Raw genomic sequence first — 14,722 nt, 5'->3', positions numbered from 1 at the left:
TGAAACAGGGCATGTTTTTCTCTCTTTTGCTCCCTCATAAACACAGTTGGGACAAACAGTATTATGGATGAAGAATGGATCATAGGATAACTGAATCCAGGGACAGGGTACCTCTGAGGGGAAGAGGCAGGTGGGATGTGGTCACAGTCACAACGACCCCTTCCTTTTTAACTTTTAGCTTCACAGGGGACATGACAGCAGCGGGTGACTGTTAACAGGTGCACACCTTAGCCCATTTCATTCATCCGGTCCTCTGTAATTCTTGACCTGAGTTTTCTGAGCTGGAAGAGAAGGACATTCCTTAGATCTTGGTGGCCTTAGGGTTCATCTCTCAGACATCCTCTTTGTTGCCTGGACTTGGAGCTGCACAAAGGATAGAAACCAGGTCCTGGGCCGTGTTCCGGAGTGTCTTACATTACACTTGGCCTGTGTGGGTTATTCCCTCTCCCATGCATGAGCCACCTCAGTGGTAAATTATCAAAGCATGCTTGGGGGATATGAACTGAAATTAGAGGCTTGCACGTGGGTTAGATCGTGAAGTCTTACCGGATTCAAGCTAATGCGTGTTTTGCTTTAGCAGAACGAAGTCCCCGAGGTGAAGAAAGAGGAGACTTTGTTGGATCTGGACTTCGACCCTTTCAAGCCTGAAGTAGCACCTGTGGGTTCTGCTGGAGTCACCCACTCACCCATGTCTCAGGTATCAAGTGGGTTTTTGGACGTTTGGGGATGAGAGTTGATACACTTTAATAAGCTCAGTAAGGCGACAGGTGCCTTTCCCTGACCCCTCTCCCTTTCATCTGACTCTTTTCGGTTGACAGATATTTAGGAAAGGTGGAACGAGGACTTTATCGATGGCAGTTGTTCTCAACCTCCCCTACCATTAGTTTTCTCTGCCCAGGGAGCCACACTTCCACTGTGCCGGGGAGCATCCGTCTCAGAGTGGTTATCCATAGTGGCCCCTTTGCACGCAGAAGTGTCCAGGTTTGGGTGACACATTTCATGGCTTCCCTAAGGAAAACTCTTTATTTTGGTTTGGGGTTTTCTCTTCTTAATTTTTTTTCTCTACTTTCCTTCTTCATACTTTGCAAATTAAGGCATATTTGAAATAACCATGAGATTTTGCTCCAATGGGAATCTTTTTTGGTCTTGATCATTCTGAACTTGAAGTTGAGGTCCTCATCCTCCACATTACAGAAACTTACCCTTACATGCCCCCAATGCAGAGTAGGTCTTGCTTATCCAGGCTTACCCTGCTAATGACTTCCTCGCTCTCAGCATTTTCCCCTTCAGTGGTGGTTGTGATAGCATTGTCTAGCAGAGGGATACTGGTGGTGGGTGCTGTAATGACCTGTGGGTGATTGTTCCAGAGTATAGTTACCTTACAGTTGTCTGTGCTCACAGAAGGAAGTTAACTGAAAATTTTTGCTAACCAGATTTTTACATCAGAGTTTTTGATGTGGTTGGGGCAAACCCAAGGATGCTAGAGTATACTTCAAGTTAATTAATCAAGGTGTATTGTAAAACTCAACTTAGGAATTGAGACCCAGCTCAACTTCTGGTCCGGAAGCCTTCCTGGTACCTTATAATAAACCACGGGGGCATAGACAGCTCAGTGTGGCCCTCAATAAATAAAGCTTCACTTTAATCCATATTTTGTTCCGGAATGTGATTGAGTTTCTACAGACCTCCATGCTGGGACATTGGAACAATAAAAACTGAGATGTCAATAAAGCAGGCAACTCAGTAGATTAGACACTAGTCTGAAAGGTACTTTACAAAAAACATAAAGGCATCTCTTAGATGAATGCTTCAAGAAGTTCTGTTAACTCCCTTTTAAAATATTCACGATGTGCCTTTAGCATATTAACGCCTCCAAGAAGCCCTGCAATCAAAACAAACAAAGTTCAGATTTGTTTAACTTAGAGTTGCCCAAATTGGCTTGACCACGGAAGTCTGTTTTAATGAAACATTCTCAACATTCGCGGGAATGGTCTCTGAAGCTCATGCTGGGAAACGCTAGCGCAGTCACTGTCAGCAAGTCTGAGGGTTCTATCTTGGTGGCCACACAAAGCAGAAAAATGAATGGACATATCATTCGGAACGTCTCCTTTTCAGAGCTGTCTCATTGTGCAGACAACCAGCAGGGTTCGTGGGACTTCCTCTGCATTACCATCCAACAGTCATCACTTTAGTGGCAGGAGAAGAGTTTCCATAGTGGATGCTGTGATGCTCAGGGGGTCAGATGCCACGGCATTTCTGTCTGCAAGTTTGAATCAAGAGAGAACCCTCTGATATGAACTCATGATTACATTAATCCATGAATCACGCAACTTTGTGTGGATTTAAGACTAAGAGAGCCTTTCAGAATTTAAAGAACAACAACAAAATGACCTTGCCCATGCCGGCTCATTACAGGAAGCTTTGCTGTGCTCCTGAAACTAACATTGTAAATCGACTCCACTTCAACAAAAAATAAGAATTAAAAAAAAAAGTCCTTGGTTAAAACTTCAAAAGTCTTAGTTTCTGAAGAAAATGCATCACTGCCATCAGGGGAAACTGTGTGTGTCCCCCTGCTCTTCACTCGGGCCTGGTAATAAATTGCTCTGGCTTCCCAGTGGCCGTAATTGAGTCACCTCACTGCAGAGTCCTGTGGTCCAGCGCTCATCACGTCTCTTCTCTTGTGCTAAGAGGAAAAGTCTTAGGCTGAGGTAACAAGGAGCACAGAGCTATTAGATTCTGCAAACGTCTTTCCCCTTCACTCAAGATCATATCCCTTACCGACTGCCTGACCCCATGTTTTAAATTGATGGTCCCGCGGCTCACAGAACACCTTCCCCTGTGATCCCTGCAGTGTCCATGTGCGCGGACACGTCCTTTCCTGACCCCAAGGAGTGATAAGCACACTGCCTCACGTTGCTGCCTTCCTTTGAGGAAAACACCTGTGCTGTCTGCATGATGCCAGGATGTGCAGTAGCTTTTAGGGGCTACGATTCTTAAGGGACTGTGAAGCAAGAAAACATAAACCATCTGTATAATCAGAAAGTGCATATAAGGTGCAGAAGGAGTCCATGTACAAAAAACAGTCGAGCTGTTTTACACTTAGCCATTTGCAAGTAGGTGCTAACCCAGAGACCAGCCAGGCTGCCCGGAGCTGCAGGGTGGGGCCGTTAGAGGAAGCCCAGACCAACGTGGGGGGCGGGGGGTTCAGTCGGAACCACAGGTCCACCTTCTGTACTATGGAGCCCGAACAAGCCAGCTGTAATCCCATCTGGAAACTGACATATTCTTAGGATGAGAGTGCCAGGCTCCCTAATTCTCTGTTTACATTTGGAGATTCAAACGACTGCATAAACATGGATCCCTTCTAGTCACAGAGGCAGGAGCAGAGAAGCATGTGGCTTTAGCAGAAATTCTCAGTCACAAAGGGAATAAGAAAGAGACGTGTCCCCCACTCTCCCTGCACACGGTGGGAGTCATTTGAACCATCTGGATTCATTCCCCAGGATCAATAAACTTCACAATTAAAATGCTGGTGGTTAAGTGCAATTCACCCACATGTCTTAGGAGGCACCCTGCTAATTTACATGACTGCCAATTAGATGAGCTGTGCGTTACCACCCAATGCAGCATATTGAAGATCTACCTTTCTGAAGTTCATTTACCATCAAGCGGGTCATCCTCTTGAATTTGGTACGAGAGGAGGGGAGAGAAAATAGCGTTAGCAATGATTAGGATCGGCATTTCCTCAAAGTGTGATAAACTCTAATATTGGGGCCCCTTGTCTACTTCATTTTAATTGTGTGTGTGTGTGTGTGTGTGTGTGTGTGTTAAAGTTTATTCATGGTTCAGACATAGTTTTTCACTCATAGAGCAAAAGCAGATTGACTAGCCCTGTGCTGTCCGATAATGGTAGCCACTAGCCGCATTTGGGTATTTTACATCAGACTGAAATGTTAGGATGTAAAATTTAAAGTTCGGTTCCGTTACACTTGCACATTCCCAGTGCTCAGTAGCCCACGCGAGCCGTGGCTGCCACGTTGGGCAGAACACATGTGGGACATTCTCATCCCCAGAGAAAGTTCTGTTGAACAAGTGCTGACTAGATGTTTCGAAAATACTTATGATTTTATTTCAAGAACTTTCATCACCCCCGCATTGTTTACATGCTCGGGATTTGCCTGCTAATGGTATTTTTGTTTCTCTGTTTGCTTGCAGACATTGCCCTGGGACCTATGGACGGTAAGAGAACTAAGAACGCTGTCTTTTAACGTCTCTGGATGGCTAAACATTTGGGAACCTCGCTATATTTTACTCCATCTGTGATGGAAAGAAGACGCAGACGTTTCTGATGATAATATGGTCCCCTAGGGCAGCCATCAGCTCCCTGATGGGTCTAAGCGTTCCCTGCAGGTGGAGACGATGGCGAGGGAAGCGTGTCGGTGCCAGACTCCTGGGTGAGCAGGAATGCAGTGTCGTGCCCTTTGTGCCTCCTCCTGTCATTACTGGGGGCTGGAGGAACTGCTGTAGCGAAGGGCAGCATATTTGCTATTGCCTTTAAATGGAGCACGTGGAACGTGTGGATGAAAAAATGTAAAGGACGGGCCACTCTACGCGGGGAACCATTTCTTCCATTATTATTGTCAGTGAAGCCTCGTTCATAAGAATTTGAGCTTTAGAGCCAGATAGTCCTGGATTTGAGTCCAGACTCTACTTCTTATACCCATATGACTTTGGGCAACTTCTAAAACTCTTTAAGCCTCAGTTTTTCTCATCTGTAATAGAAGGGTAATGACACCCACCTCAGAGGGTGGTGTGAGGCTGAAATGAGATGGCGTGGGCAGGGCAGGCAGCCCAGTGTCCGGCGTGGATCAGTGAAAGGTCGATGCGACTGCTAATGTTATTTGTTCAGCTAATTTGATGTGCAAGGATGAGTATTTCCAGAATTTAGAGCTGAGAATAAAATGCAAACAGAGCTTCGTGGTGGCCACGCCTGTGCTTTGGAATTAAGGAAGTGGCCGCACCCAGATGGAGCCTCACAGCCCTGGGTAGAGCCTTTGTCTGCCTGTCTTAGAAGAGCCCGAGCTCGCGTGGTCTTAACAGCTCAACCCGAGTTCCGTGTCTCCGTCTGTGTTAGTGAGACAGCAGCAGGAACGTTTGGTAGATCTAGATTTTTAACAGCCTGATCTTCTGAGGTGACATTGCTGCCTTCTTCCCTTAGAATGGAAAGGTGACGTCCCCTTCCCTTCCTTTCCATGGGAGCTTGAAGCATCGTGGAGAGCTCTCAAGAGAAGAGCTGAAAAATGTTGAACGGAAACATTTTTTATAGGAAGCTGGTTTTACTTGTATGTTCCCAAGAAGGGATACGTGGATTGATATTGAGAACATCTGAATTCTAGCCTCAACTTTGTGTTAATTCTTTTTTTTAGCACACTTTTCCTTCCCTAGCTGGGAGAGGCTGGAGGTGTCATTTAGAAGGAGGGTTGACTAGTTCAGAGGACAGACCTGGGAATGGTAACAATGACAAGACTGTAAAGCAGCAGCCCCCTGGATATAGTCGCTCACACTTCTGGATCTTCTCAGCTGCCCAGTGTTATTTCCCTGTGTGCAGACGAGCCTTCTAGGTGGGGAGGAGAACAAGAGGCAAGCCCTCCAGGCAGTCAGAGTGGTTAGTACGTCAGATCTGCCTCCATCCAAGCACCACCCCAAAGGCAGAACCAAGGGCAGGATGAGTTGGGGAAAGATTTTATTCTGCTCTTAAATCAGAGCGTGCGATACTGTGTAATTTTGTGGCTGCGAATGCTTGATCTTATTGTGCTGTTCTCAAGCTTACTTATTTATTTGAAACTTGGCACTCCAGAGTGCTAAAGCAAACGGCATATAATAGCCATAAAACCCCTTTTTGATACTAGAAAATGACAGAGGCTTTCTTCATGTTTCAGTGGGGTGGTCTTAAACAATGTTGGAACAAAACTCATTCCTCTTCCGTAACAAGTTGCAAAATTTAATATCAACCCTGTAAAAGCCAAAGGCTTCAGCAGTATGTTGACTTTGGACTGATGGGATTTTAATATGCTGGGGGAATTTTCTTTTCATGTCTTATGATTGTGATTATGATTATTTATTATTATTATTTTACTCACACAGACGAGCACCGATCTGGTACAGCCGGTAGGTAAATGTCCAGAAAATTCTGGATTTTTTTGGTATTTAATATGCATTGTTTACATGACATATTATCTAGAATGAGCTTTTCTTCTCATGGCATTGCTAGTCACAGATTTAGCCTTAAGCCATTTAATTTAAATACGCTCTAGCTTTGTTTAACTGTTGCTACCCTACTGAAGAGCTTTGTGTTTCTCATCAGCGCTTACCATGATCTATTTCATCTTACGTTTTTGTTTTTGTTTTTTTCTTCCTTTGCTCTTCTGCATACTCTAAAGACTGATTCTTCAAAAAGTCTTTCCCTGTGTAACCTGATCATGGAGGAAACTCCAGACAGTGGGTTGGCCGAAGAAATTCACAGATCTCAAATTGATTTAGGTGCACTTATGTGGGGCCCTGATGCTAGTACAGAGAGTGTCAGCCAGGAACTTCCCCAAGGTGGGTCGCAGGAAGACTCTGCATGTGTCTCTGAAGCAGAGCGAGACGTGGGATTATCCACTGGGATGCTTCCTTCTGCTGACTGGCACACGGTAGCTGAAGAGGGTGAGCATGTCCTGGGGCCAGCCCCTCTATGTGGAAGTGAACAGCTGCTCCCGGAGCCCGTGCCGGGGGCTGAATTTGCCATGGCTGCTTCTGTGGAGTTGGAGCAGCCTTATGATTTACCTGATTCAGAGATCCCAGCCATGGAGACTGGTGGCCTGGTCCAAGAAAGTCAAGAAGCTGTTAAGAAGTCAGAGGAAGAGGAAGACCAACAGAAGATCCAAGATTCTATCTGGGCAGGTGTGGAGACATGTGAAAAGGTAGACACTGGAGCTGTTGGTATCAAGGCACTAGAAGGTACAGAGGAATTTGAAGAGAAAGTGCATGAAAGTACAGGAAACAGGGTAGTAGATCTTTGTAAGACAACAGGCAAGCAAGACCGGGAGACCTTAAAAATCAGTGAAGAGGGAACTAGGAAAGATCTAAGTGCTGGGTGTGAGGAAAGCCTAAAGACCAGTGAAGAGTGTCTTGAGGAAACTGACATATTAGAAAAAGAAATGGAAAGTGTAGATATGATAGATGAGTTTAGTGACAGAGACCAAGGGCTGGGTGACAGGATTCAAGTAGTAATAAATAATTGTATGGTTACAGGGGGTTCTGGAGCTAGACCTGCCATTCACACAGGTATTTTGAATCTGCCTCTCCAGACTGACTCTGTATCTAATACTGAAGATGCCAGCTCCGAGGGATGGGGTTTAGCTGGAAAAGACAGAGAGAAAAATTTGCTAGACCCTCCTGACCACGATGTAACGTATCCTTCAGCACAAGGCAGTGCAGACGCTGAAGAGATTCAGTGGGAGGCTGTGTTACATGCTCCTGGGGGTGACCAGGATGAAAATCAGGCTGTTGTTTTATCAGTAAAGCATGAAGCGACAGCTCAGACTAGGACAAATCTTAGCTGTGCTCTGGGAACTAATGCAAACAGAAGAGATTGGTGTTTGTGTCAGGCTGGAGATCCATTCATAGAGGGAGCTGAAAATACAATGACTGGGAACTGTAGCCACACCATTAACTTGCCAAGAATTGCAAAAACGGACTCTTGGGGGACAGATCCAGGTCAAATCTGGCAGCCAAGCTTGGATTCAGGAGCAACTAATATAGATACATTGGAATGCTCTGGTATACCAGATAGCCAAGCAAGTGGATTTGCCAGTTGCCTTGATTCTATTAACCACTGGCCTATCAGGGATACGAGAGGCTTAGATAATTGCTGGGAACATTTGGATACATTTGGGAGCAAGAAAGGGATGGAGGTGGACTTACTAGGGGATGTAGGTGGGGAACAAGCCACTGCTAGCTGCTGGGAACAAAACCAAGAGATAATTAGACCTTTGGTTCTGGGAGCCTCCCAGAATGCTAGCATCGAGTGTCCCCAAGACAGTGACACCAACAACTCAGATTTGTCTGAAGATGAAATTGCTAACCAGAGATATGGATTGTTGTACCAAGAAATAGAGGCTGATAAAGAAGAGGTACTTACCCCAGTATGTAGTATAGACTAGCCAAAGACTTCTGTAGGTTCTGTTTTTCCTAGTGTTTCTCACCTACTTCATTATCCATCACTATCTTCTCTAAGGTCTGCCTCATCTCCTTGACAGATTGTCCTGTACCTCTTGAAATCTGTGCACACCAAACACAAATAGGTTGACAAAAAAACAAAACCAAAAACAATCGAAAAGATAAAACAATGACAACAACACAAAGAGCAGAATGACTGTGTTGGGAACTAATAAGAATCTATTTTACCATCCCATTTACTGAGCTTTTTTCTTTCTACTTTCGTTTTTACTGTTCGAACACTGAAATATATATAGACCAGACTAATTTACTGTTCCTAGAGTGGTTCCACCACCAATAAAAACACATGAAATGCTTTTACACAGGCCCGCTGAAACTGTGAAATCTCATAATAGTTGTTCATTGAAATGATGTATTAGAGAAATCCTGGAAATGCTTCTAGAGTCTATCGATGGCTTAAAAAGAGCTATTTAACCCCTCACGGCTCTTCTCTGAAATCATCTTCTCATTATTGAGAAAGTGGGCTTTGGTTAGCACTGAGCCCCGTACCAGTAATGACTGTAAAAATAATCTTTCTTTTCTTGTCAGCCTATTTGAAATAAAACATTTCCATTTCCTAAGCACCTTCATGCGCAGCAACCTTTTGTATAATTTTTAAATTCGTGGTGGTCTTTATTTTCCACCTTCTCTTAGAGATATTTACTGACCTTACAAAAGTAATGAAAAAATTAACGTTACTTTGATTTCCATTTCTGTTTAGGCTTCTGGTGGTTCATTTAATGGATTTGCCCAGGTAAGAAGTCGATTTGCTGGCAAAATCCATCTGTTGAGAAGGATGCAAAGTTTTAAAGTGTGGACCTCTAAGTCACTGGAAAGCATCGTGTTTGAGCATGTCGACACAAAGCTTGACCCCACTTCTGGTGACTTCAGTAATGGAAACAGTAGTAGCAGCAACGTTGCAGGGCTGTTGTGAAGGTTAAACGAGACATGAATGCAGAGCACTTATCCTGGCAGCCTAGCTCATACTAAGCGCTCCATAACTATAGTTAGCTGTTGCTAATATTATTAGATAGTCCATGGAATTCTGTTGAAGGAATTAGGAAGTAGAAGTTGTCCTTATCTGAGGGATCTATTAGACTCAGCTGTCGGAAAAGAGGAGGTAAGATTGTTTTGAACTAATGAGATGGGTCTTTACAAAATATAAGAGATTTTTAGGTGCTTCCTTCTAAAGAGTCACACAGGAGCCGTACTACACAGAACCTTACGTCTTCGGTGGTTCTTCAGGAAGGAGCTGTCGGGAGATCAGAAACCACTGGTTGCCTCAAGCCAGTAAGACAGTATTTTCTTGGGAGTCTGTGGAAGAGGAGCCACCAATGGACTGTCGCAGTCCCATATATATCCCAACAGATGGACAGTTGTAACCCAAGCAAAAGGCAGGCCCCATGGCTGTCAAGTTCACGGCATAAGTTCTGAACACCTCTTCAAGGGAGACTTCAAATATACGCGTGTCTGTGATGAATGCTTTGTTTCGGAATATCAGACACGAACAATTTTGAATTTTAACATTGAGAATTTTTCCATTTAAAAGTTTGATTACTTTCCCCCATGTTACCTATAAAAAGATAAAACCCACTCATACACCCACACCCAAGTACAGTGACACACAAAAATGCAGAGAGACGATAATGTGTCTCTCCCATCTGCACAGGACGCTTTCGAAAGATAAGGTCCTAAGAATTGTTATTCATTTCTCATTTTTTATGACTTATTTTTATCAGTTATAAAGGCATGTAATTTAAAGAGTAACACAATTTTATAAGAGTTTTTTAACTTGAAAACTTAACCCACCCTCCTCCATTTCTCATTTCTTGGAGAAAAAGACTTTCACTCCTTGTAGCAGATTCTCTGGTTTCACCGCCATGAGCCTGCGTGACTTCTTGATTTCTGGAGCGTTAGCTGTTGACTCCTCTGTCTGGGAGGTGGGGCTTACAGCACTGTCAACCTCCTACCATTCACATCTCTCCCCGGCTTCCTGTCCTTCCGCTGTGCAGCTTCATCCCAGCCACCCGGCCAATCGGTGGTAGTGTTATCCTGATGCTATAAATGTGATTAGTGCTCACGTCACAAAGCTTGCATTTCCTTTTCTGCCAATTTTCTGTTTTCCTTTGAGGCAATAATTGTAGGGCCTTGTTTGTGAGCTTCTGAGTTCATTTGCTTTGTTTTCTAGGGACCTCCTACGAATTCAACCCCAAACTCAGTAGTTACAAAAATCACCTCCTGTTTTGTTTAAAACATGAGTCTGTAAGTTTCGTCCTCCTGAAGAACTTGCCTGTCAGTCCTGGACTGCTCCCGTCTGACCTGGGGACGCTGTGGCTGTGACTTGCTGCCACGGCTGTCATCGCAGGGTCTCCCATCACATCTGCCGCGGGGACTGCCCTGACTTCTCTTGTCTGTCTCTCCTCTCTTTTCGGGACACAGATCTTCCTCATCTGTGGTTAAACCCCTCATTTGGGTACAGAGCATCCCCTTCTAGTTTCCTGAGGAAAATGTGCACAAGAAACACGTACTTGGGACCTTCTCCATTTGAAAATATCTTTATTCCCACGTATATAATGGACTGTTGGTTTGGATATTATATTGCACGTTGTAAACCATTTTCCTTTAGAATTTTGAAACCATTGCTCCCCTCAATTCTACCTCCTGGTGTTGCCACTGGGAAACTGTCATTTTGATTCTTGATATTTTGTAAGAACCACCTCCTGCACCCCAGCCCTTTCTCTGCCCTATTTTATGCCCTTCCCACCTTCTTTTTCTCTTTCTATCCGAAAGTTTGTGCCATCTTCCTTATACCGTAGTGTCTCTGAAGTTTGACAGTGATGTCCTATGGTCTGGGTCTTTTTCATATATTACACTAGGCCCTTTTAATCTAAAGATTACGTCTTCCAGTTTGGGGGATCTTTTTTTCACTGATGATTTCTTTTCTTTTGTTTTCTCACTCTGTGACACTTCTTTTTCGTATGTTGGCTTCTTAAGCTAGTCTTCCACTTGACTTTTCTTCCCCCACTTTTTCCTTTTCTCTTTCTCTGCTTTCCAACTCTTCTAACAGATTTTTCACTTCTATATATATATTTTTAATTTCCAAGGGCTCTTTTTGTTTATTGAATATTTGTTTTTTAATAGTGTCCTCTTATGAATACAGCATCTTCATTGTATCTCCAAGGGCGTTAATAATAATAATCATTTTTGAAGGTTTTTACCCCCTGCAAAGTCTTCATTTCTTCCACTTTTTAAAAACTATTTCATTTCTCCCTTTAATATTTGAGATTTTTCTTAAGTGCCTGGTGATCTTGGCTGTCTATTCGTATTTAGGACTAGGACACCAAAAAGCTGAGAGACTTGTAAAAGTAGGTAGAGTTCATTGACTCTCGGTATTGCTATAGGATTTTCTGGCTCATCTTTCTGTTGGTGACGTCTTGATGTTAAATTCTCTAGGGGCTGTTTTTTTCTCTCTGTGAACTGGTCAGATTACACAGGAAAGGCTCTTCTGGTCTCCTGTCTGGAGTTTATGAGCCTGGCTCCCAGCATGATGAGAGATGGATTTTCCTAGAGATCACTGTTCCCTTAGATTTCCTCCAGCTTGATTTTTTTAGGATTCATATCCTGAATGAATATATTGTTCACAGCTTTTAAATTACGGTTCCTGACTTACTCATAGAGGCGATAGCAGTATGATTAAGGTTTCAACATTTAAAACGTTTCAATTTGTAGCTTAGACCCACCAACTTCTAACTCAGTGTTCATGCCCAGAAGGGAAGCTGAGGACCAAAGATGCCTCTGAAAATTCGGCCCTTTATTTCATGTCGCTCATGGGATCATCGAATTCTGCCAGCTTAGATTTATATCTAGAATAACTACCGTCAAAAATTAGCTTTGCATTTTTTTGCTTTTCTGATTAAAAATAAAAAGAGACAAAAAAACACTTTATAATGTATTCATTGACACAATTGGTGGGAGCTAATTTAACTGATATCTTTGTTGCTGCTTTTCTGGCAAAGTAACTGAAACCCTAAAAATTCTTAATTGTGTGCTTTATCCCCAACTTTCAGCCCCAGGACACTTCATTATTCACAATACAGACAGACCAGAGTATGATCTGTGACTTGGTAAGTCAATTTGGTTTGTATCTTGGGGACGTTGTTAGTTGGCTGAATGTTCCGAGGTTGATCGTTGTGGGTTATCCAGAGCTTGAATATCCAGAGTGTGGTTTCCGTAGCCCCCCTCTTTTCTAGAATGTAGGAAGCAAAGCTTCTGAAAGAGCTCACCGTGACTTTGAATGGGGTTGCTTCTATTTTATAAAGGCACCGTGATCCCAGAAAAAATAAAAGTTTCCTAATTACGGGCTTCCATGGGACACAGTATATCCATCAAGGGCATGACTATAACTTAGGCTACAGGATTGGAAATGAAATTACCTCAAGAATTCATTTTTCAGAACAGATCCTTGCTTTTCCTTGAACCTGAAGCTACCTCGTGTCTCATCTCCTCCCTCTATTTTGCGAGTGGTAGTGGTGCACAGCAGAGATGCAGTTTCTACTCTGCTGACAAGTGAGATGAGAGAAAAGCTTAGCTGGGGAACGAGTAGGAAGCAGAAAGCTTACTCTCGGTGTTAGAGGAGATTCTTACGTTTATCGTGGGAAACGTTTTTGGCACCAGCTCACTAGCAAAGTTGGATGGAGAGACCCTGAGGGATGTCATCACTGTGAGCGTTGTCAGTGACACACTGCAGAGGATTCAGGCTCTCTGAGGATTAGTTCATGAGGGTTATTTGTAGCTTCCTGGTTTCCCCTGGGAATGGTATAGGATTGTCCCAGCTCCTGGCTTGCACTTTGGAAACTTAGAATTGGGTTCAAGCAGAATGGATTTTTCTTTTTAGATGATTTTACTTCTCAGTAAGGAATTCTGCTCTGGAAAGGTTAATTTGTCTTTAAGATTAATTTGATATTTTTCAAAAGAAAGTGTTTCTCTAACACCTTGTCCATAGATTGCTGTACTTTTGTCTTTTGGGGTAACCAGGTGAAAGGCAGGGTCTGTGAGGACTGCAAATAAAGATTTAAATGTTTAAAATTCCGGTTATGCTGGTGTTAGTGTTGGAGCCAGAGGGACTTCTGTTTCACGTTCGTTGGTGGTTTTCAGCCTGGGTGATGGAGTAAGGGTTATACTGATGCTGGAGGATGAGATTTTTAATTATCGGCTGTGAATGGGTTAAGAAAGAAGGAGACATACTGATATAAAAAGAAAGGCAATGGGTCAGAATTCACACCTGGTGGGGGTGGGTGTAGCTCAGTGGTAGAGCACGTGTTTAACACGCACAGGGTCCGGGGTTCAATCCCTGGTCTCTCCGTTAAAAAAAATTCGCACCTATTACTGTTGCAAACGTCCTGGCATAGAATTCAGTGGGTTTTAATTTCTCTGAGCATCTCCCTACCCCCGCAGCTGGTCCTAGGGGCTTCTATTGCCTGCTCTTCCCTTCTCTTTCTGTACGTTCTCTGAAGCCGACTTCTTCACTTTCTTTCCACTGGGGAACTTAGCTTTGTCACACCCAGCACTGCAGACTTCTTCACTTTCTTTCCACTGGGGAACTTAGCTTTGTCACGCCCAGCACTGCAGATGCTGCTAGTTTCAGCTCTGCCCCGTGAGGAGCTAGAAGATCATAGTGAACCTACGTCTCCCGCTGAGTTGTGATTATGTGACATTTTCCCAGGGGTGGGACCATTCCCCAGCATTGGTTCGTTGACTGGTTTGAGCAACATGGAGGCTGCACCTCTCCCCAGTCTGCACCTTATGACCTCACAGGACATCCCTTGGGTACAAGTTTAAACCCTTTTGAATTGGCAGACCTTGCTCTGGGCTCAGGATTGCCTCCATGGCCTTTGAAATTCTCACCAAATTAGCTTCCCCAGGTTTGGAGAAGCAGGGCAGTAAAGCAGTCACCATGTTGGAATGAGACTGGACTCTTAACCGCACTCTCCCAGCCCATCTCCTTTTCCTCTGCTTTGACCTACCTTCCCGCTTATCACAGAGGATGCTGGAAAATGTGCACCAAAGCTACGTTACTCCTTTTATCCTAAAACAAGAATTCCATTTCTAAATCTCAGAATTAAACCGTTGTGGCTTCCTGCTACCACTAATATATATATAATATACCTCTCCTCTGAATGCACAACGGTCACTCCTCCAGCACACAGTAGGAGATCGTTGCCAGGGCTCCCAGGTGGGGACGGCATGATATCAACCCATTTGCAGTGTCTGCACCGGAGGCTTCTGGTAGAAAAGAAGTGATCGAAGCAGGGCACAGGGCTACTTTAAGATCATTCCAGGAGATGTTGTTTGCATTTTTCCTCTGTTGTTCTTTCTAACTTGACAAAGTATTTACAATTTTACATCATCTTAGAAGGACTAGAAAGGTGACTTCTATTTCCAAATTTGAGAGGCTGATTTTATG

At 43.7% G+C, this 14,722-nt stretch overlaps 2 protein-coding genes across 3 annotated transcripts in view; both read left to right on the top strand.

Moving 5' to 3' along the window:
- Nucleotides 1-14,722, top strand: part of LOC105088276 (amphiphysin) — a 154,415-nt gene that overhangs the window by 114,244 nt on the left and 25,449 nt on the right. The window contains exons 12-16 of one of the 2 annotated variants that reach the window (XM_031454654.2): nucleotides 581-697; nucleotides 4,216-4,239; nucleotides 6,145-6,168; nucleotides 8,981-9,013; nucleotides 12,327-12,383. In XM_031454654.2, coding sequence (XP_031310514.2) covers nucleotides 581-697; nucleotides 4,216-4,239; nucleotides 6,145-6,168; nucleotides 8,981-9,013; nucleotides 12,327-12,383 — 255 coding nt within the window. Of the gene's footprint in view, nucleotides 1-577; nucleotides 698-4,215; nucleotides 4,240-6,144; nucleotides 6,169-8,980; nucleotides 9,014-12,326; nucleotides 12,384-14,722 lie in introns of both variants that reach the window. The other variant, XM_031454653.2, reaches the window with a different exon arrangement.
- Nucleotides 6,177-8,297, top strand: LOC116153947 (uncharacterized). The gene is made up of 2 exons (XM_031454655.2): nucleotides 6,177-6,203; nucleotides 6,315-8,297. Exons 1-2 carry the CDS (start codon nucleotides 6,177-6,179, stop codon nucleotides 8,202-8,204), a joined length of 1,917 nt encoding a protein of 638 aa, XP_031310515.2. The 3' UTR covers nucleotides 8,205-8,297.

The sequence above is a fragment of the Camelus dromedarius genome, chromosome 7 (genome assembly GCF_036321535.1).
Source record: "Camelus dromedarius isolate mCamDro1 chromosome 7, mCamDro1.pat, whole genome shotgun sequence".
In the NCBI taxonomy this organism is placed as follows: Eukaryota; Metazoa; Chordata; class Mammalia; order Artiodactyla; family Camelidae; genus Camelus; species Camelus dromedarius.
The sequence above is the reverse complement of the archived record's forward strand: the minus strand, read 5'-3'. Positions and strand labels throughout refer to the sequence as shown.